Raw genomic sequence first — 23766 nt, forward strand, 5'->3', positions numbered from 1 at the left:
CAGTTTTTGATATATTGTCATTTTAATGTACCCCCATGTGTTCTTACTTGTAGCTCCTGGTCTGAATCTTAACTTGGCTCTACTTTAGTTGTTGTAGTTTAGTTGCATTCTTATTCATGGTGATGGTTTGAAACTGTGGGGGAGGAGGAGAACTGTTGACTGATCCTCAGTAAAAAGAGAATAAAGAAGAAAAGCCTATTTGGAAGAGTCCCAGAGTCTCTCGTCTTTATAGTCGCTGTGGGAAACAAACAATTGCTCTCTTGTTTCGTCTCTCCGAGACGATAACATTTCCTCAACCAATCAAATGCCATTCCGTGACCTTTGGAATTGTGCCGTGTGTTTTGATTAACTGGAATTTCTGTTATTTTTGTGGTGAATAAATCCAATTTACATGCCTAAAATGTTATTCATGATTTACTGTATTGTATGTTTGTTGAAAACCGTCATTAAGGAATTGATTTCTTACACTAGTGTCTGGAGTGGAGAGGTCAAAACACCTAAGGGTTGTCATTTTCATACATCTGGAAAGATGTCTGTAGCTGACCAGACTGTACTGACCCACTTTCCTTCCACTTCTTTGCCCTCTCACTCCTGACTACTAAAGCAACCGGTGGTGCGTGTCGAAATGCATCTGCTTTCTAGGTTTTCTCCTTTCCTTCCAGAGAGGAAGCCAAACCTCGAGGATTAGACTAGGACAGCCTATTAACTGATCTCTGCTCACAGAGACTGAGAGCTCTCACTTTCCTTTAAGGTCCCTGCTGACTGGTATTGTGAAAGAAGATGGGGGAGGGGAGAGGACACATCCATTTTGGGGCTGGAGGGCTAAAGGGTGACTACTGATAACCTCTCTCTGTGTTGAAATGAGGAGACCTGAAGTCTCCAGTGTTCTCCCCTTTGACAAGGAGAGAACACTCATCCAAGGGCCCAAGGGACGATCTGCATGTTGCTGTATGCCCCTTGACACTTTTGTTTGTGTGTGTGTATAGATGTCGTGTGTGTGCGTGCGTGTTTATCTATGCCAGGGGCTCAGCCATCTTGACTTTCACTGTAAGCTAGGCTTTGATTCAAGCCTCAACACGTTGTGATCATAGCAAGGCTCTTCCGTTACTGAGGTCTTCTCATGTCTGACTTTTTATTGCAGCCTGTGACTGTGGTAGAAGCGCCCCCCCCCCCCTTTCCCCCTTCCTCCCTGACACAGAGGGAGGGTTTGACCAATTACCAGCAGCTGTTGCTCATTTCACAATAGTCCCGCCCATGCTGTGCCAGGCTCGAGTGTAGCCTGTGCTACAGTTTACTTAGTTAAAGAAGACTTCTTGCGTAGAGGACTTTCTACTGTCACTACTGTACTGCTTAATACAGGACTGCCACTAAAGAAGACTAGTCAAAGGTAGGGGATATGGGGACATCTTGAAATACTTTTCTATGTTTTGTTTTCTGTTCAGACAGGAAGAGAGATTTCTCAGAGTAGCGACTTGCTGTTTCTGTGAGGATGGTGTAGTCATGACTTGTTACTGAGCATAATGTATTCAACCTTGACAAAGACCATTAAAGTGTGCTGTGCTTTTTTTCTCCCCCACTTTTGGGAAATAAATCAAAGGGGGTGAGGTGTTTTATCAGTATTAAACTCAATTGAACAAAAATCTTGGCGTTGCTACCAACTATCAAATCAATATTCAAGACCTTTTTAAGGGAAGTGTTTTTGTCTATTCTCCAGTAAATGTCAAAGTTATTACAGGGATGTTGAACAGGGCTAATAATGAGGACCTAGGTGTTCCTTCCATTCCCTAGCCATCAATCTTCCGTGTTTGTTTGAAGATAAAGTCAGGAAAAGTACATCAGTGCCATCTGTGTTACAGCAGTTTGATACATTTGCACGGATGTATTCATTTGGTATGTTTTAATGATGGAGCATAACTAAGAGACTTAAGTAGCCTAGTTGGTTAAAGATCAAATGTTTTCCACCCTGTGCCATGTTTTCCACTCTGTACTGTCTTTACCCTGTCATTGTAGTCAGCGTGAGGTGTGGGAGTATGGTCACATGGACATCAAATCAAATGTTATTTGTCATTTGCGCCGACTACAACAGGTGTAGTTACCGTGAAATGCTTACTTTGCAAGCCATTAACCAACAATACAGTTCAACAAAAGGAGTTAACAAAATAGTTAGTAAATAAACTAAAGAATACAATTTTAAAAAATGCCAATGCCTTGACTCTACCAGAGTAACTGAGTTTCAGATTGTTCCTTATGGTTTGTCACAGGGAAGGGGAACATGAGAAGGAAAAACATTGGACGCGCCCCAAATAACACTCTACTGCACTACTTTTGACCAGGGCCCTTAGAGTAGTGATGTAATTCTGGTTTCATGTTGTTGCCATGACCCTCTTGTTCTTCTCTAGTTGAGGATTGAGCAGAGTTGTCAGAAATTCTACATTTGGCAGTGACTCTGTCCAGTGGTGTAAAAACACTTTAAACTACTACTTTAAACCTCTTAAGGATCTGCCCCTTTTTGTCAATTTTTCCCTAAAATGACGCACCCAACTCTAACTGCCTTTAGCTCAGGCATTGAAGCAAGGATGTGTATATTTTTGATACCATTTGAAAGGAAACACTTTGAAGTTTGTGGAAATGCGAACGTAATGTAGGAGAATATAACCACACACAAAGTGGAAGAAAAACAATATACACACTATTTACAATTATAGTATTTAGAACACCCTCTACACAAGATTGTGGTGCTGGTGCGAAGTCTATTTCTGCTGTGAAGCACTTTTCATCCTCTACTTGTAGGCTGGCTGGGTATTCACACCTCCTAGATGCCCGGGCGGGGGTTTGTTGTGGAGCCAGAGAGAGCAGCAGTCAGACTAAGTGGGGATGGAGGACATGAATGTTGTCTCTTTGAAGTCAGTCTTTACCACTATTGAAGATTTTATTTTAATCAGTAAGAACTGTTTATTACTTATTTTATTGAACCTTTTATTTTAGCAATACATCAAATAAACAACACCTATAAACATGTATTGGTAAGATGGCGCCGGAGAGGACGGCAGACTTTTACGTGCCCCCAGCCGATAGTTTTTTTGTTTATTTGCTTTTAACTTGTTTTTTAAATAATTTTGTACATAATGTTGCCGCTACCGTCTCTTATGACCGTAAGAACTTCTAGACATCCGCACTGTGATTACTCACCACAGACTAGCAGAATCCTCTTTTTCCTTTCACCACTCTGACGAGCCTGAGGCAAAGGATACACTGCTTCCTCAGGATCAGGCCACGATCCCCATGATCTGCGTGAAGAGGCAGAGAAAGAAGGGCGAAGGTCGGGCTGCCTTCTGAGAAATTGTAGGCGTTCGAATAAACCCCCACTTACCTCCATTCTGTTAGCAAACGTGCAATCTTTGGACAATAAAATTGTCGAGTTAGGCGGAAGATTAACGGGACATTAAAAACTGTAACATCTTATGCTTCACGGAGTCGTGGCTGAACGACAACAAAGTCAACATACATCTGTCTGGTTATATGATGTACCAGCAGGATAGAACAGCGGCATCTGGTAAGACTAGGGTCGGTGGTCTATGTATTTTTGTAAACAACAGTTGGTGCACGATATCTAAGGAAGTCTCAAGCTATTGCTCGCCTGAGGTAGAGTATCTCATGATAAGCTGTAGACCACACTACCTACCGAGAGAGTCTTTATTTGTATTCTGTGTAGCTGTTTACATATCACCACAGTCAGAGGCTGGCACTAAGACAGCATTGAATGAGCTGTATTCCGCCAAAAACAAACAAGAAAACACTCACCCGGAGACTTTAATGCAGGGAAACTTAAATTTGTTTTACCAAATTTCTATTAGCATGTTAAATGTGCAACCAGAGGGAAAATAACTCTGGACCACCTATACTCCACACACACAGAGACTCATATAAAGATCTCCCTCGCCCTCCGTTTGGCAAATCTGACCATAATTCTATCCAACTGATTCCTGCTTACAAGCAAACATTAAAGCAGGAAGCATCAGTGACTAGATCAATAAAAAAGTGATCAGAGGAAGCAGATGCTAAGCTACAGGACTGTTTTTAGCACAGACTGGAATATGTTCTGGAATTCTTCCGATGGTGTTGAGGAGTACACCACATTAGTCAATGGCTTCATCAGTAAGTGCATCGATGACGGCGTCCCCACAGTGACTGTACGTACATACCCCAACCAGAAGCCATGGATTACAAGCAGCATCCACACTGAGCTAAAGGCTAGAGCTGCCGCTTTCAAGGAGCGGGACTCTAACCCGGAAGCTTATAAGAAATCCTGCTACGTCCTCTGACGAATCATCAAACAGGCAAAGCATCAATACAGGGCGAAGATCAAATCGTACTACACCGGTTCTGACGCTCGTCGGATGTGGCAGGGTTTGCAAATCATTACAGACTACAAAGGGAAACACAGCCAAGAGTTGCCCAGTGACACGAGCCAACCAGACGAGCTAAACTACTTCTGTGCTCGCTTCAAGGCAAATAACACTGAAACATTCATGAGAGAACCAGCTGTTCCGGACAACTGTGTGATTACGCTCTCCACAGCCGATGTGATTAAGACCTTTTAAACAGGTCAACATTCACAAGGCCTCAGGGTCAGACGGATTACTAGGATGTGTACTGCGAGCGTGCACTGACCAACTGGCAAGTGTCTTCACTGACATTTTCAACCTCTCCCTGTCCGAGTCTAATACCAACATGTTTTAAGCCGACCACCATAATCCCTGTGCCCAAGAACACTAAGGTAACCTGCCTAAATGACTACCGACCCATAGCACTCACGCCTGTAGCCATGAAGTGCGTTTAAAGGCTGGTCATGGCTCACATCAACACCATCATCCCAGAAACCCTAGATCCACTCCAATTTGCATACCGCCCCAACAGATCCACAGTTGATGCAATCTCCATTGCACTCCACACTGCCCTTTCCCACCTGGACTAAAGTAACACCTATGTGTGTATGCTATTCATTGACCTCAGCGTCCAACACTATAGTGACCTCAAAGCTCATCACTAACCTAAGGTCCTTGGGACTTAAACAACTCCCTCTGCAACTGGATCCTGGACTTCCTGACGAGCCGCCCCCAGGTGGTAAGGGTAGGTAACAACATATCCGCCACACTGATCCTCAACACAGGGGCCCCTCGGGTGTGTGCTCAGTCCCCTCCTGTACTCCCTGTTCACTCATGACTGCACAGCCAGGCACGACTCCAACACCATCATTACATTTACAGATGACAACACAGTGGTAGGCCTAATCACCAACAATGACGAGACAGCCTACAGGGAGGAGGTCAGAGACCTGGCCGTGTGGTGCCAGGGCAACAACCTCTCCCTCAACGTGATCAAGACAAAGGAGATGATTGTGGACTACAGGAAAAGGAGGACCAAGCACACCTCCATTCTCATCGACGGGGCTGTAGTGGAGCAGGTTGAGAGCTTCAAGTTCCTTGTTGTCCACATCACCAACAAACTAACATGGTCCAAGCACACCAAGACAGTTGTGAAGAGGGCACGACAAAACCTCTTCCCCCTCAGGAGACTGAAAAGATTTGCATGGGTCCTCAGATCCTCAAAAGGTTCTACAGCTGCACCATCAAGAGCATTCTGACTGGTTGAATCCCTGCCTGGTATGGCAACTGCTCGGCCTCCGTCCGCAAGGAACTACAGAGGGTAGTGCGAATGGCCCGGTACATCACTAGGGCCAATCTTCCTGCCATCCAAGACCTGTATACCAGGCGGTGTCAGAGGAAGGCACAAAAAATTCCAGCCACCCCAGTCATAGACTGTTATCTCTGCTACCGCACAGCAAGTGGTACCGGAGCGCCAAGTCTAGGTCCAAGAGGCTTTTAATCAGCTTCTACCCCCAAGCCATAAGACTCCTGAACATCTAGTCAAATGGCTACCCAGACTATTTGCAGTACCCCCTCTTTACACCACTGCTACTCTCTGTTGTCATCTATGCATAGTCACTTTAATAACTCCACCTACATGTCCATACTACCTCAAATAAACGGTGCCCCGCACATTGGCTCTGTATCGGTACCCCCCTATATATAGTCTCTCTATTGTTATTTCACTGGTGGTCTTTAATTACTTGTTACTTTTATCTGTATTTTTTAAAACTGCATTGTTGGTTAGGGGCTCGTAAGTAAGCATTTCACTGTATTCGGCGCATGTGACTAATAACATTTTATTTTATATTATATGGAGAACACTGTGGTGAAGTGTGTGTACCAATTATATATATTTTTTAAATTAAGTATATTTTAGCAATTACATTTACATTTGGTACTTAAGTATTTTTAAAAACAAATAATTTTAGACTTTTACTCAAGTAGTATTTTACTGGGTGAATTTTACTTTTACTTGGGCCATTTTCTATTGAGGTATCTTAACTTTTACTCAAGTATCACAATTGTGTACTTTTCCCACCACTGACTCTACCAGCACTGTGTTCGAAACAGTTGTGGTCAGATGAGGGCTTAGCCTATTCAGTTCCTGTACCATGATGCATCAGGGGCCATAGCAATAAATGGGCCAAGGTAAATACCCGATCCAACCTGTCCCTATAATCAGAGGGATATGGAAGAGAAGGGTGACCCTGTATTATATGGACAGATGTCTATTTAAAAGGGGTTATTGGGAGCAATTCTGGTGAGGTTCTTTCTCTCTGTTTCTCTCTCAAGTGAAATCAACATTACACTCACAAAAGTTCAAAAGGAAAAGAGACATTTCAAATGTCCTATTATGGCTACTATATACAGTGTTGTAATGACATACAAAAGGGAAAATAAATCAACATAAATATGGGTTGTATTTACAATGGTGTTTGTTCTTCACTGGTTTCTCTCTCTGTCCGTATCTCCCTCTGTCCGTATCTATCTCCCTCTGTCTGTATCTCCCTCTGTCTGTATCTCCCGCTGTCTGTATCTCTCTCTGTCTGTATCTCTCTCTGTCTGTATCTCCCCTGTTCCTCTGTGTCCGTTTCTCCCCTGTTGCTCTCTTGTCTCTGTCCTTTTCTCTTTCTCTTCAGACTGTTGTGGAGTGAGAGGGGCCCCGGAGCAGAGACCCTCTGGACTAATTTACAGTCAAATCCACCCCTGGCCCTCATCTCTTTTCCTGTTGCTCCCCTGAAAAACCTAAACATCCTCCTCAGAAGAACATCAGCGACTCCCCTCCACCCCTCTACTCCCCCATCCTCCTCCCTCTCTGCCTAGTTCTCATGTTCCTCCTCCGGGGAGGTTGGAGAGCAGGGGGCACACACGTGGCCAGCTGCCCAGGCTCGGGGCCACGGTGACAGACATGGGGCTCAAGAGGAGGCTGGGGCTGTGCTTCCTGGGTGTCATCTCCCTGCTGGTCATCTACATCCTGTGTTTGAGCCCGGAGATCACCGTCCCCTTGCGCATGGTCAACCTGAACCTGTCACACTTCCCTGGTCTTGGGTACACACAGGAACCAAACAGGTAAACAAACAACAATGCACCATTGACCCAGCTGAATATACTATGTGCTCTGACAATTTTTCTCCCTGTTTCCTGAAATTCATCCTAGTCATTTCCCTTGGTTTGCCTAATGAGCAGCCATACAGAGGGAAATGGCTGAGATCATGGAGAATAAACTGCTCCATGGTTTTCTCTAACCACTACGTTCTTCCTGCAAGTCGTATCATTGTGGTTTTCACAATGGAGCCACACAGCAGCACAAGCTAGACAAAATGGATGAAGAGAATGAAGAAAAAAAACATTCTGGTGTTCTTTCACAGGCAGTAGTCTCTCTGAGTCTTGACATGTGAAATGTTAGCCTGGTAGTAATGGGTGAGCGATAGTCCCGTTTTAAAAGCATGGGGGTGCAGATAAGATGCATTACGCGAGCGACTCTCTCTGTGTGTCTCTGTTTCTCTCTGAGAGGTCTATTTCCGAGACTAAATGACACGTTTGAGTGGTTTGAGCTTTAACAGGTCTGTCATTTTAAGCTGCCGCCTGCCTGCTTAACGTAGCCCTTGGGTTTGACTTAGCAACAGTGGGCTTTTATAGAAATGCCTGAGTCTCCAAACAACCCTGCTGTGCTTATCCTTCTTAGTTCCAAACTCTTGCTCTCCAAATGCAGGAGTCCATGTGTAGCTTGGCTGTAATAAGAACGGCCAGTAAATGACAAACACATTTGCATTTCACTTTTTTTGTCAGCTTTTGATCTCAGGTTTACCATCATCTGATTGGGTTTATTACATTGTTTTAATTTTGTCACATGCTTCGTAGACAAGTGGTGTAGACTAACAGTGAAATGCTTACTTATGGGCCATTCCCAACAATGCAGAGGGGAAGAATGCAAAATATAATAAAACCTAGTAACACGAGAAATACATATTCAATGAGTAACAATAACTTGGCTATATATAAGGGGTACCAGTAGTGAGACGACGTGCAGGGGTATGAGGTAATTGAGGTAGATACAGTATGTATACAAATGCAGGTGTAAAGTGACTAGGCAACAGGATAGATAATAAACAGTAGCGGCAATGTGTGTGTGTGTGTTGGAGTGTCAGTGGCCAAAAGTATTTGGACACCCCTTTAAATTTGTGGATACTTTTGGCTATGTAGCGTGAGTGTGTGTGGGTAGAGTTCAGTGTTTGTGCATAGACAAAAATAATTGGTGCAGCGAGGGTCAATGCAGATAGTCTGGGTAGCTATTTGCTTAACTATTTTAGGAGTCTTATTGCTTGCGGGCCTTTTGGTTCCAGACTTAGTGCTCCGGCACCGTTTGCCGTGCAGTAGAAGAGAGAACAGTTTAGGACTTGGGTGGCTGGAGTCTTTGACAGTTTTTAGGGCCTTCCACAGACAAAGCCTGGTTTAGAGGCCCGGCATGGCAAGGAGTTCAGCCACAATGATGTACTGGGCCACACACATTACCCTCTGTATTGCCTTGCGGTCAAATGCAGAGCAGTTGCCACACTAAGCTGTGACGCAGCCAGTCAAGACCCTTTCAATTGTGCAGCTGTATAACTTTTTGAGTATCTGAGGGCCCATGACACATCTTTTTAGCCTCCTGAGGGGGAAGAGGCATTGTCGTGCAATCTTCACAACTGTGTTGATGTGTGTGGACCATGATAATTCCTTAGCGATGTGGACGCCGAGGAACTTGAAGCTCTCGACCCTCCATTTCCTGTTGTCCACGATAGGCACCTTTGTCGTGCTGACGTTGATTGAGAGGTTGTTGTCCTGGCACCACACTGCCAGGTCTCTGACCTCCTCCCTATAGGCTGTCTCATCGTCGTTGATGATCAGGCCCAGCACCGTCGTGTTTTCGCCAAACTTGATGATGGTGTTGGAGTCTTTGTTCCGATGTTCCTTTCTGCTGAGACTGGATTCTTCTGGATCCGATTGGTTGTCCAGGGTGACCAATCAGTGTTGAGCAGCACCATGGTTACCTGAGGCTTCAGCTGCTAGTGCCAGATGGGCCTTTCTGTTTGTGGATTATATAGTATTATTAAACGGGTGGTCGAGCCGTGTCATATACCATGGTTATGACAAAAAAATGACGTTACTAATTACATTGGTAACCAGTTTACACGGTATGCCTGGATACAACCTTTAGCTGTGGAATATTGGCCATATACCACAAACACCAGAATACTTAATAAGGCGCCCTGGTGTTTGTGGTATATGGCCAATATACCACGTCTAACGGCTGTGTTGGGGACATGGGGAAGGGGAATACTGTAATATTTACTATAGTTTAAAAAACAGTCTTGTTACTAGAAGACCTTTGCCTGTGAGAGATTATGTGAAAAGTAAGCTGGCTTTCTACAGCAAAAATAAATGTTAGAAACTGATTCAATATGTGATTTGTTTCCATTATTAGTAGCAGGATATGGTTAACTTGGAGTAAGCCTATGATACCTTCTATGATCACAGACAGTGTTAGTAACCACAACAATTGCACATTGTTACACTGACCAGTAGAGTTGGTGTAACAATGCAGTATCCCTTTCTGCTACAGGTTTGACCATTGCCGTTTTGTTTTGTCTTACACTAGGTCACATGACTCTGAAGACTCTATTGACGGCAACACACCGTCAGATGGTTTGGACAGCCTACACATTGGTTCAACACCAACAACACATTTAAGGTTAAAGGTACAGTCCACATCCCCTGTCAGAGTCAGACCCTCAATGAAACCTGGAGCCAGAGTCAGGACTACCAAGGGTCAAAATATTAAAGGTGCTCTCCTCTTCAATTCAACCAAACCAACAGAGCCACCCTTCATTGGAGACAGTTACTACAGCGAAGTCGCCCCCCCTCAAACCGTGAGTTGAAATTCCCCTTTCTGAGCTGTTCCTGTTCTTTCACTTGATCTGCTTGGTGTGATTGTGGCCTACTTTAGAGACCTTAGAAGGGCTTGGAGGAAGTGCTGAGGGTTGCACTTTCAGTCGTATGGGTGGCGCTGCATGGGGACACTGTCAAAATAATGCCCCACACTGCTGTAATTAGGAAAATGGATACTCAGTCAGATTACATGGTTGATACTCGAGGAAACAAACAGATTATACAACCCAAAACGTAATTCATACAGCCATTTGATACGCTTTGGGCCTCTCCATGTTACCTTGTGTGGAAATAGGCCAGTTGTATTGTCACGTCTTTATATACTGCAATCTGCGTGGTACAATTATACCACTAGTTCACTGTTCATCAGCCTTGAAGCTGATGTTAATGGAATGATTTCATGTTCTACAAGGACGTTAGGTGTACGGGCGTGGGTGTGCGTGGGCGGGCGTGGGCGGGCGGGCGTGGGCGGGCGTGGGTGTGAGTGGATTCATTTCCAGTAAATAACGGGTGGTGGTCCTTTTTGCCCATGTACCATGACAGGATATGACATCATATTACACATTCTCCCAGACTGTTTTCTTTGCTCTAACAGCTATGTGTCAACTCCATAGAACAATGTTGTAGCGTCATCCCATAAGCTACCAAGAAAAAGACGGACAAAATAAAGTTGTTACTCAAGACTTTCTTATAACATTGGACATTTCATATGAACCATTGCTGAGGTTTAAAAGCAGAACAGTCACTTCAGTTCCAGGATGTCTGCTTCCATTGATTACTGTTATTTGTCTTGTTAATGTGGACATAAAATGATGGTTGCATAAGAGAGGAACTACTGGTGTTCTCTATATGGTGTTTTCTCTAAGAGTGTTACTTTATGGTGTCTGGCATAAGACCGATCCACTTGTACGGACAGACAGCAGACGATAAAGGAATACCATGTGGTTCAGTTCCATGGCCAACACTCCGCTGCCCGTGCACATCGTACTTGACTCCAAAGACTCCATAACGCATGTCATAAGTTACTTGACAAAATAAATGATGCAATTAACTGAATTAAAAGGAGTTATTGCTGACATTTTAATTAGATAATTGTAGTGCAATATGTTTTTTATTGAGAACAAACAGAGGGTTTGGGGATGATACAGTGAGGTTGTATCCCAAAATATCACTCTATTCCCTACATAGTGCACTACTTTTGACTAGAGCCATATGTATATAGCAAATAGGGTGCCATTTAGAATGTAGTCAATGAGTTTTCCACGTGTTCTTCATAAATGCTATGTCTCTCCCCAATAATTATAATTCTCCACATCCCTCTAGTCATTATGCAGCTCTTCCACTGTAGAATGTTAAATTACAAGATACAGTTAATTACTTCCATTGAGAGTCGTACAATTTATGCTGTTGCAAAGTCTGTCAACTGGAACAAATATTGCTGGCGCTGTTATGTGCTGCTATGTAATGATAACCATGAATTTGAGTTGTGACTGTGTTTTGGTGTCGTGTCCCTTACTATAAAACTAAAACACAGGAAGTGTATGGTCTCACAGTAGGAATGCAGATTTAGGTTCAGTTTAGCCTTTTATATCTTAATGCATCAGATTACATGGACGGGTTTAAAGATGGTCTGAGATGAACTCATAATGGATTCAACAGGAACTTTCAGAGTCTTCAATAAGAAGACTGTTTCCCCCCTGCAGGACTGTCCAAATAGTATTCGTAGCAGGGTTCCCCAGACAGACTTTGGGGTGAGGTATCTGGGCAGGATCCCTGTCCTCCAGTGGGCCAAGCATGCCACTCCAGAACAGTACCAGCGCCTCCAAGTGTACCCAGGGGCTCACGGCTGGGGAAACCTTGACATTGACAGTAAGTGCTTTCAATACATTGTTGACATGTGACCGTTGTTTCAATGCATTACTTCACACCAATGCTTGGACAAGTCATGTTAATATTAATAGTTACAGCAACAACTACAAATAATATAGTTACACAACATTGGCTACAGTAAGACAGACAGTCAGACAGTTGGCGTTAATGTGGGTGACTAACACACAATGTGGCCATTGTCTAACTGCAGTGCCCTTTGCTCCATGGCCTACACAATAAAGATTGTACATGGGTTCAGAGATAGGACATTACAACCCTTTATGGTCAGTCAATAGGACATCTGTACCTCTTTACAAAGTTTGGGTTCACTTAGAAATGTCCTTGTTTCTGAAAGAAAAAAAATGTTTTTGTCCATTTTTAAAGGAACATCAAATTGATCAGAAATACAGTGTAGACATTGTTAATGTTGTAAATGACTACTGTAGCTGGAAACAGCAGATTTATTTTATGGAATATATACATAGGCGTACAGAGCCCCATTATCAGCAACCATCACATTGTGTTAGCTAATCCAAGTTTATCATTTTAAAGGCTAATTGATCATTAGAAAACCCTTTTGCAATTATGTTAGCACAGCTGAAAACTGTTGTGCTAATTAAAGAAGCAATAAACATGGCCTTCTTTAGACTAGTTGAGTATCTGGAGCATCAGCATTTGTGGGTTCGATTACAGGCTCAACATGGTCAGAAACATTCTTCTGAAACTCGTCAGTCTATTCTTGTTCTGTGAAATGAAGGCTATTCCATGCGAGAAATTGCCAAGAAACTGAAGATGTCGTGCAAAGCTGTGCACTACTCACTTCACAGAACAGTGCAAACGGGCTCTAACCAGAATAGAAAGAGGAGCGGGAGGCCCCGGTGCACAACTGAGCAAGTACATTAGTGTCTAGTTTGAGAAACACACCTCACAAGTCCTCAACTGGCAGCTTCATTAAATAGTACCCACAAAACACCAATATCAACATCAACAGTGAAGAGGCGACTCTTGGGATGCTGACCTTCTAGGCAGAGTTCTTCTGTCCAGTGTCTGTGTTCTTTTGCCCATCTTCGTCTTTTCTTTTAACTGGCCAGTCTGAGAGATGGATATTTCTTTGCAACTCTGCCCCTAGAAGGCCAGCATTCCAGAGTCGCCTCCTCACTGTTGACGTAGAGACTGGTGTTTTGTGGGTACTATTTATTGAAGCTGCCAGTTGAGGACTTGTGAGGCGTCTGATTCTGTTTCTTGTGAGGCGTCTGTACATGCAAATCTCTTAGCTCAGATCTAGAAGAGTAAATTATGGAATTGTTCTACTATGTTCACTCCATAGACTGTACAAATAAAGATTTACCCACACCTTGCCTCAGGCCCCATCTGGTGTTTCGCAGCTATTGGGACAACAAGACACGTTCAGTTGAGTGTGTAAGAGTCGTCCATTGGGTGATTTGCATTAGGTAAAGATCTTTGGCAGAGATCCATAGATTGGCTCCCTTTATGAATATATTTTTTTATTACTTTGGAATGCATTTATTGCTGTGAGCAAGGCTTTTTATTTGGGACTGTGTGGGGATTAAACCTGCCAATAATTCTAAAATGATTCTCAGAGGTCTTTGTAAAAAAATGAAAATTAAATGTTTTTTTCTTTTGTTGTGCAAACAGCTCTTGTGTCGACCCTGTCTGTTCTCAACACATCGGCCAACTGGCACATGTTTGATGACTGGGATCGTCGTAGCAATGGCTCGCAGTGTGTCTGCTGTGCTGTCGTGGGCAACGGAGGGATTCTGAAGGATTCTAAGAAGGGCCGGGAGATTGACCAACATGACTATGTCTTCAGGTGAGACGCCTTTTTCGACCTTGTTTAGTCTTCCTCAATAGCCTATGAACGAGGTTAGACCATCTTAGGTTTTTAAAACTTTTCATTCTACAGGTTCCTTGTAATGAGCATTACCACATTAATGTGACAGTTGGCATTTTGTCAATCAGGATGGTCCATTCAAGGGCTCCTCAAGAGTCTGTAGATTACAATGAGGCATGTATCTGGTTGCTGTGGTTACCAAAGTGTCTAAGTGGTCATTTATTTTCCAACGGTCATTGACAGTGTTCATGTTCATTCATGCTACTGTTCTAATTGGTCATTGACAATTTTCCTGTGATCTAATTGGTCATTGACAGTGTTCTGTTCCGTACCTCTGTTGTGATTCCAGGACCAACGGAGCTGTGATTAAGGGCTTTGAGCAGGATGTGGGCTCTAGAACATCCCTCTACACGTTCTCCACCAACACCCTCCGTAACTCCATGAAGAGCTACGCTGGAGCAGGCTACAGAGGACCCCCGCTCTCTGAGGTGAGACCTTACATGATGTTGATGGTTCACGATCAAATTGACTCACTGGGAATAAATATCGTTTGTGGAATAAAATGTATTCATTCACTTATCAATCCATCCATTATTTTCATTCATTCAAAAACAAAACTCTTTATAGTCTGATTGTATTCACTCCCCCCCCCCCCTCCCAGGAGACTAGGTATGTCTTCCTGCCAGACCATGACAGAGATTATCTGCTGATGAAAGCAGCCGCCACACATACTCCAGTAGAGAGAGGACCAGAGAAGAGCAAAACGTAAGATGTGGCATGGGTTCGCATCCATGGAGACAGTTTTGATTTCCTTCCCCACACAGCATCCATGTGGACTGCCCCTGTAATTGAACACCCTCAATGTCCCCCAAGTATTCCTTCTTTATTTACAAATGTGTCTTGTATACCGTTAGCCATATTGATATTTCTTTGTGCAGCTTGTGAATAGAGGCCTTTATTATTTTTTTCTACCTCAGGCCACCCACATACTTTGGAAAAAATGTGAGTGTAGAAAAGTTCAAGATGTACCATCCCGATTTCATACGTTACATCAGAAACAGGTGAGTAAAAAGGGGATCTCTTTGCAAGAGACATCTCAGTGCAAGAGACATCACTACAGTCCCTTGTTGAAATCCAGACTGTATCACATCAGGCCGTGATTGGGAGTCCCATAGGGTGGTGCACAATTGGCCCAGCTTCATCCGGGTTTGGCTGGCGTAGGCCGTCATTGTAAATAAGAATTTGTTCTTAACCGATTTGCCTAGTTAAATAATACTCTTTAGGATAGTTGTTGTGACTCATCAGAATCACACCAGAGCTCTGATTACACACACCTGAACATATAATCTCCTTTTGAAATGTGAAACTCAAGTGTTTTGGGTGGCTAGACCAAGCAATCTTCTCACAATGGCTAAATAGGGTCATCTGATGAGGAGGTGGTTCAAAATATATATGAAACTAACTCACCATGCGTGTCGTGTGCCAGTGCCATGTAATTAAAATGATATCTAAATGAATTAACCATATCAGGCTTCCATCAGTGTGACTCTGTTTCGGTGGATACTGAAAAGGACAAGTGTTGTATATCGTTAGCTCTCCTCACAACAAGGGAAAGGTGGTAGCTCGGAGTGGTCTGTCCAACACCTTTTCTCCAACAAGGGCATTTTAGGATAGAATAGGATCAAATCAAATGTATTTATATAGCCCTTCGTACATCAGCTGGAAAAACTCCCTAGAAAAGCCAAAACCTAGGAAGAAACCTAGAGAGGAACCAGGCTATGTGGGGTGGCCAGTCCTCTTCTTGCTGTGCCGGGTGGAGATTATAACAGAACATGGCCAAGATGTTCAAATGTTCATAAATGACCAGCATGGTCAAATAATAATAATAATCACAGGCAGAACAGTTGAAACTGGAGCAGCAGCATGGCCAGGTGGACTGGGGACAGCAATGAGTCATCGTCAGGTAGTCCTGAGGCGTGGTCCTAGGGCTCAGGTCCTCCTCTGAGAGAAAGAAAGAGAGAATTAGAAAGAGCATACTTAAATTCACACAGGACACCGGATAGGACAGGAGAAGTACTACAGATATAACAAACTGACCCTAGCCCCCCGACACATAAACTACTGCGGCATAAATACTGGAGGCTGAGACTGGAGGGGTCAGGAGACACTGTGGCCCCATCCGATGACACCCCCGGACAGGGCCAAACAGGAAGGATATAACCCCACCCACTTTGCCAAAGCACAGCCCCCACACCACTAGATCAACTTTATTGTACCTGAGAATATTTTCTCTGACTATTTTAATATTTAATTTGAAGTAAATATGTGCACCTGCAGTGTGGTTGTTAAATGTTTTTTATGTTCTGTGTAGGTTCCTCCGAGGCCATGCCATGCAGACCAAATACAAGAACATATACCGTCCATCAACAGGTGCTGTGATGCTGCTGGCTGCTATGCACACCTGTGACCAGGTACAGTATGAGCTACCACAGCCACTAAACAGTAATTACAACTCTTCATATTTGAACAAGACAAGACCGTTTATGACCACTGACTGTAAAAGCACAAGGTAAACTGTAACTGCAACACGTTGTATTAGTTAATTACGACCATGTACAGTAAAAGGGCTCCCGACTGGGGCAGCGGTCTAAGGCACTGCATCTCAGGAGGAGTCACTACAGACCCTGGTCTGATTCCAGGCTGTATCAGAGCCGGCCGTGATTGGGAGTCCCATAGGGTGGCGCATAATTGTTCCAGCGTCATCCGGGTTAGGGTTTGGCGGGTAGTTGGCCGTCATTGTAAATAATAATTTGTTATTAACTGACTTACCTAGTTAAATAAAAAATCTTAAAGCACAAGGTAAACCGTAATGTTGTATTAGTTAGTTACGACCATGTACAGTAAAAGATGTAGTGTACAGTAAAAGATGTAGTGTACAGTAGATGTAGTGTACAGTAGAAGATGTAGTGTACAGTAGAAGATGTAGTGTACAGTAGAAGATGTAGTGTACAGTAGAAGATGAGGAAACTCTGATTGCCAGTCACGGTGAAAAAAAGTTAAACTCCCTTTACTGTCAATGGATTTTTCTGTAAAAGATGCGTAAACTGTTTGGCAAAATAAAAAGGTGGATAAACTGCATTTTTACCCTCCACATCACTGTTGATTACGACTCCCTGGACATGACTGCACTTGCCTTACGGATTGACAGTAGTTACTCTGGCCCTGATAGCCTTCGATTAGACATGCAGCATGCCGCTCAGATCCCTAATGAAAGCAAAGGTCCATAAGGTAATCATTGTGCTTGAGTTGTGAAACACTTGACAACAAGACGGTGACTGCACCAACTAACCCGTCCCCCCCTTTCCTTCTCTCTCTCTGTCTCTCTCGCTCTCTGTCTGTGTGCATGTTGAAAACAGGTGAGCGCATATGGCTTCATGACTCCAGACTATAAAAACTACTCTGACCACTACTATGACAGCAGATATCACCCTGTGGGTTTCTTCATCAACCATGACCTGAAGATGGAGATGACACTGTGGCAGCAGCTCCACCAGGCAGGACTCATCACGCTCTACATGCACCAGTGATCTCAGGAACTATCTCACCCCAGGTCACTATGGCAACGACCACATTAATGACATACGTCTATGGTAATGACTCCGTCTCCACCACTGGCTCCCAAGGTTTGCCAACCCTCAGTAAATTAACTTACTGTTAGTTGTAACTCCAAGATTTATAGAAAAATGACTCCACGTCTGACTTCGTCATTGCCTGCCATGTTGGTGGTGAGCCAATACTTGTGAGAAAATGGTCTCCATGGAGATGGGCTTAGCCTATCCTCTTGAGAAGTCTCTAAAAGGGTGGAGGCAGGTTGCCAGTCATAGACTGTTGCTGAGTTACCAGGAAAACTGCCAGATTCTTTTCATTCTGGGAAAATATTGTTTTAGACTGTGCAGCTGAAGATTTTATCAATGGCCCTGATTTTGGACATATTTGACCAAATAATATTTATTAGCCTTTTTATTTTTTTATTGTTTAATATTACCCCCTTTTCTCCCCAATTCCGTGGTATCCAATTGTTAGTAGCTACTATCTTGTCTCATCGCTACAACTCCCGTACGGGCTCGGGAGAGACGAAGGTTGAAAGCCATGCGTCCTCCAAAACACAATCCAACCAAGCTGCACTGCTTCTTAACACAGCGCCATCCAACCCGGGAGCCAGCCGCACCAATGTGTCGGAGGAAACACCATGCACCTCGAGACCTGGTTATTGGCGTGCACTACTCCCAGCGCGCCACAGGAGTAGAGACAAGGAAATCCCTACCGTCCAAACTCTCCCTAACCCAGACGACGCTAGGCCAGCTGCGACAGAGTCTCTGGTGGAACAGCCCTAGACCACTGCGTGACCCGCGAGGCCCCTTTTTATTAGCCTTTTTATACTATTTTAAGACCTTTTTTAGTATTTTTAAACCATTTCAGACACTCAGCTTTTGTGGGTCTTAGTCAGACATATGTTTCATACCCCCAAGACAATCTAACCTCCCCTGTTATTGGTAATGGTGAGAGGTTAGATCATACCCCCAAGACAATCTAACCTCCCCTGTTATTGGTAATGGTGAGAGGTTAGATCATACCCCCAAGACAATCTAACCTCCCCTGTTATTGGTAATGGTTAGAGGTTAGATCATACCCCAAGACAATCTAACCTCCCCTGTTATTGGTAATGGTTAGAGGTTAGATCATACCCCCAAGACAATCTAACCTCCCCTGTTATTGGTAATGGTTAGAGGTTAGATCATACCCCCAAGACAATCTAACCTCCCCTGTTATTGGTAATGGTTAGAGGTTAGATCATACCCCCAAGACAATCTAACCTCCCCTGTTATTGGTAATGGTTAGAGGTTAGATCATACCCCCAAGACAATCTAACCTCCCCTGTTATTGGTAATGGTTAGAGGTTAGATCATACCCCCAAGACAATCTAACCTCCCCTGTTATTGGTAATGGTTAGAGGTTAGATCATACCCCCAAGACATGCTAATCTCCCCTGTTATTGGTAATGGTTAGAGGCTAGATCATACCCCCAAGACATGCTAATCTCCCCTGTTATTGGTAATGGTTAGAGGCTAGATCATACCCCCAAGACATGCTAATCTCCCCTGTTATTGGTAATGGTTAGAGGTTAGATCATACCCCCAAGACATGCTAATCTCCCCTGTTATTGGTAATGGTGAGAGGTTAGATCATACCCCCAAGACATGCTAATCTCCCCTGTTATTGGTAATGGTGAGAGGTTAGCATGTATGATCTGTGACCCTCCCTCTACCTTTCTCACTCATCATTATTCATTCAGGATTATCTGTAATCATGGTAACATACACATGAATGTAGAAGTGTTTAGAAACATATGCTATTCTTATTTATAATAAAAGTGACTCTATTGGGCACAAAATAATCTGAAACACAAATGCATCCAACAAGTTTGTAGAGTTACAAGCTTGATGTCGTCATGGGACCAAATATTTTACCACTTTATTTAAAATAATCTTTAGGGTTGTCAATAATTTTGACCACTACCTTTTTGAGAGATAAAAATGATTACTTGTTAAACAAAATCTGAGCAATTGTAAATATAAAATATAATTCCCCCATTTTTTTGCATTCATTATAGATCCGTATTTTAATTATTTATTTTACACAGTTGTTATTGCTCATCTTTTTTTAAGGGTGTCAGTAATTTCGGACCCCACTGTATGTTGACAAGAGATAGGGCTGTTGCTGCTGGGCGGGCCACCTACGCTCTACCCTCCCTCACTGCCCTAAATTCTTTTGCACAGCACTGCCGGCAGTAGTCATGGTCTATTCTGATAAGTAGTCAGATTATTTTTACATGATATTACTATGTTTCTGTGTGGAGTCAGTGTAGTAGTGGGTCAACAGACAACTCAAGTGTTTGACCAAAGCAAAGTTAAGGGGAGAAGATAACAGATTTTTTTTAAAGTCAAAAAGTTAATTTTTTATTAAATATGTTTTTAAAATGTATTTTACTTTCATACATGTTTCCTTATTAATATGAGAGAGCAATGCTACATAGACAAGAACTGTATTTTTTTTCAAACTACCACCAGTGTGTTCCTTAATGTGAATCTCAATCTTTTGTCTGCAAAATGAGTTGTTGTTGGGGTAACTGGGGAAACTATTTGAAGTGAAGGAAGATGTTTCCACAACAACTCCAAAAGGACACTTTGTCAGTGGCCTTTCTCTTCGGGCACTCGCTCCCAGAACATGAATGGATGTTTCCAAGGATCTCCTGGAGAATTGGAGTATGTGGACAATAGAGCACCTGGACTCTTCTCAAAGCTAGCTCAGGGCTGGATTCGTTCGGCACAAACCAGAAGAATATTGACTGAAAAAAGGAAGGACTACTTAAACTCCTCCAATAAGAAACATTTATTTTAGTTTTCCGTTGCAAAGCATTTTGCTATGCTGTACCCTAATGAGCATAACCCAGAATGAATTGTGACAATAGTCACAGAAGTATCATTGTTTCTGCTGAATTATCGATGCCTGATGAATGAGGTCATTCAGGACCTGAGAAGAACATTAGATTAATATGGTCACTGTGACCATAGAGATTGATCTCTGACTGAGACTTTGCATGGTCACCTCCACATGGGAAATGGACATGTATGTGGAAAATGGTAACACTTACCAAGGCTCACTCAAAATGTGCACAAAATATATGTGGAGCAGGGTAAAGAAACCAAAGACCCTACAACAGAATCAATGAATTAGCTTATTTTACATTTATGTTGTATGTCTTTTTAGAATAACAATCCTTTAACAATGACATTAAATGGTTCCGGCTTTCCTCTACGGAAGACTCACATCAGACATGAGTTTTTAATGTGTACAGAATATGTGGTAATTTTTGTTGTTGTTGATTGAGTTCATTAACAGAGGAGAATTGGGTTGAGGGAGTTCCTCCATGATGCAATTTTTAGCGTGGATGTGTTTAATGTAATAGAAATCTATAAAGAAATTGAGAATTAAAGTTTGTCTTGTATTTCTATTTTGATAGAATGTCATGTTAGTAATCTGAACATAATTAATGCACCACCAAAGTAGGCAATAGTGTTAATAGGTTGTTAGGAAAAGCAGATTAGGAACACACACCACCATCGAGCAGTTTTGTATTAAGGCTTTAACAGCCTGTACAGTGCCCTCAAAGTATCCACACCCCTTGACTTTTTTTCCACATGTTGTGTTACAAAGGAGGATTAAAATAGATTTAGGCTAAAATCTACACAAAATACTTGATGTGGAAGAAAAATTTGAACATTTGTAAAAAAAAAATATAATGCACTAATGCATCTTGATTAGAATCACCTTTGGCAGTGATTACCCCTGTGAGTCTACAAAAGTCTCTAAGAGCTTTCCTCACCTGGATTGTGCAATATTTGCCCATTTATTATTTTCTAAATTCTTCAAGCTCTGTCAAATTGATTGTTTATCATTGCTGACAACCATTTTCAGGTCTTTCCATAGATTTTCAAGCCAATTTAAGTCAAAACTGTAACTCGGCCACTCAGGAACATTCACTGTCTTATTGGTAAGCAACCAGTGTAGATTTGGCCTTGTGTTTTAGGTTATTTTCATGCTGAAAGGTGATTTCATATCCCAGTGTCTGATGGAAAGCAGACTGAACCAGATTTTCCTCTAGGATTTTGCCTGTGCTTAGCTACATTCCGTTTAAATTTTTTTATTCTGAAAAAATCCCCAGTCCTTAACGATTACAAGCATACACATAATTTCATGCAGCCACCACTATGCTTGAAAATATGGAGAGTGGTACTCAGTAATGTATTGGATTTCTCCCAAACATAAAAGTATGTGTTCAGGACAAAAAGTAAATGACTTTGTCAAATATTTTGCAGTATTACTTTAGTGCTTTGTTGCAAACAGGATGCATGTTTTGGAATATGTTTTATTCTGTACAGGCTTCCTTCTTTTCACTCTGTCAATTAAGTTAGTAATGTGGATTATCTACAATGTTGTTGATCTATCCTCAGTTATCTCCTATCACAGCCATTAAACTCATGGTGAAATATTTGAGCAGATTCCTTCCTCTACGTCAGCTGAGTGAGGAAGAACACCTGTATATTTGAAGTGACTGGGTGAATTGATACACCATCCAAAATGTAGTTAATATCTTCCCCCTGCTCAAAGGATTATTCAATGTCTGCTTTAGTTTTTATTTGTACCCATTTACCAATAGGTGCCCTTACCAATTGGTGCCCTTCGTTGTTGGAAAACCTCCCTGGTCTTTGTGGTTTAATCTGTGTTTGAAATTCACTGCTTGACTGAGGAACCTTCAAATTATCTGTGTGTGGGGTACAGAGATGAGGTCGTCATTCAAAAATCCTGTTAAACATCATCTTATTATATGACTTGTTAAGCAAAATGTTACTCCTGAACATATTTAGGCTTGCCATAATAATGGGTGTAATACTGATCAACCCAAGACATTTCAGCTTTTCATTTTTAACAAATTGTTAAAAATGATGAAAAACATAATTCCACTTTTTTCACCTTTATTTAACCAGGTAGGCTAATTGAGAACAAGTTCTCATTTGCAACTGCGACCTGGCAGTTGCAAAGCAAAGCAGTATACAACAACACAGAGTTACACATGGAATAAACAAACATACAATCAATAATACAGTAGAAAAGGTCTATATACAGTGTGTGCAAATGAGGGAGGACAAGGGAGGTAAGGCAATAAATAGTCCATGGTGGCGATGTAATTACAATATAGCAATTAAACACTGGAATGGTAGAATGTGCAGAAGATGAATGTGCAAGTAGAGATACTGAGGTGCAAAGGACCGAGATAAATAAATAAATACAGTATGGGGATGAGGTAGTTGGATGGGCTATTTACAGATGGGCTATGTACATGTGCAGTGATCTGTGAGCTGCTCTGACAGCTGGTGCTTAAAGCTAGTGAGGGAGATAAGTCTCCAGCTTTAGTGATTTTTGCAGTTTGTTCCAGTCATTGGCAGTAGAGAACTGGAAGGAGAGGCGGCCAAAGGAAGAATTGGCTTTGGGGGTGACCAGTGAGATATACCTGCTGGAGCTCGTGCTACAGGTGGGTGCTGCTATGCTGACCAGTGAGCTGAGATAAGGCAGGGCTTTACCTAGCAGAGACTTGTAGATGACCTGGAGCCAGTGGGTCTGGGGATGAGTATGAAGCGAGGGCCAGCCAAAGAGAGCGTACAGGTCGCAGTGGTGGGTAGTATATGGGGCTTTGGTGACAAAACGGATGGCACTGTGATAGACTACATCCAGTTTGCTGAGTAGAGTGTTGGAGGCTATTTTGTAAATGACATCGCTGAAGTCGAAGATCGGTAGGATGGTCAGTTTTACGAGGGTATGTCTGACAGCTTGAGTGAAGGATGCTTTGTTGCGAAATAGGAAGCCGATTCTAGATTTGAGTTTGGATTGGAGATGTTTAATGTGAGTCTGGAAGGAGAGTTTACAGTCTAACCAGACCCCTAGGTATTTGTAGGTCAGAACCGTCCAGAGTAGTGATGCTGGACGGGCGGGTGGGTGTGAGCAGCGATCGGTTGAAGAGAAGGAATTTAGTTTTACTTGCATTTAAGAGCAGTTGGAGGCCACGGAAGG

General features: G+C 42.7%; 1 protein-coding gene across 2 annotated transcripts; it reads left to right on the forward strand.

The window, feature by feature from the left end:
• Nucleotides 1–1255: 1255 nt before the first annotated feature.
• LOC135512073 (alpha-N-acetylgalactosaminide alpha-2,6-sialyltransferase 2-like) lies at nt 1256–21133 on the forward strand. 2 transcript variants are annotated; one of them, XM_064933707.1, is made up of 10 exons: nt 1256–1387; nt 7070–7499; nt 10069–10339; nt 12062–12227; nt 13884–14058; nt 14429–14567; nt 14741–14844; nt 15057–15140; nt 16451–16550; nt 17496–21133. In XM_064933707.1, exons 2-10 carry the CDS (start codon nt 7339–7341, stop codon nt 17664–17666), a joined length of 1371 nt encoding a protein of 456 aa, XP_064789779.1. In that variant the 5' UTR covers nt 1256–1387; nt 7070–7338; the 3' UTR covers nt 17667–21133. The 2 variants fall into 2 exon arrangements, with proteins under 2 accessions (XP_064789779.1, XP_064789780.1); XM_064933708.1 differs by lacking the exon at nt 15057–15140.
• Nucleotides 21134–23766: the final 2633 nt, after the last annotated feature.

This window comes from Oncorhynchus masou, chromosome 24 (genome assembly GCF_036934945.1).
Source record: "Oncorhynchus masou masou isolate Uvic2021 chromosome 24, UVic_Omas_1.1, whole genome shotgun sequence".
Classification (NCBI taxonomy): domain Eukaryota; kingdom Metazoa; phylum Chordata; class Actinopteri; order Salmoniformes; family Salmonidae; genus Oncorhynchus; species Oncorhynchus masou.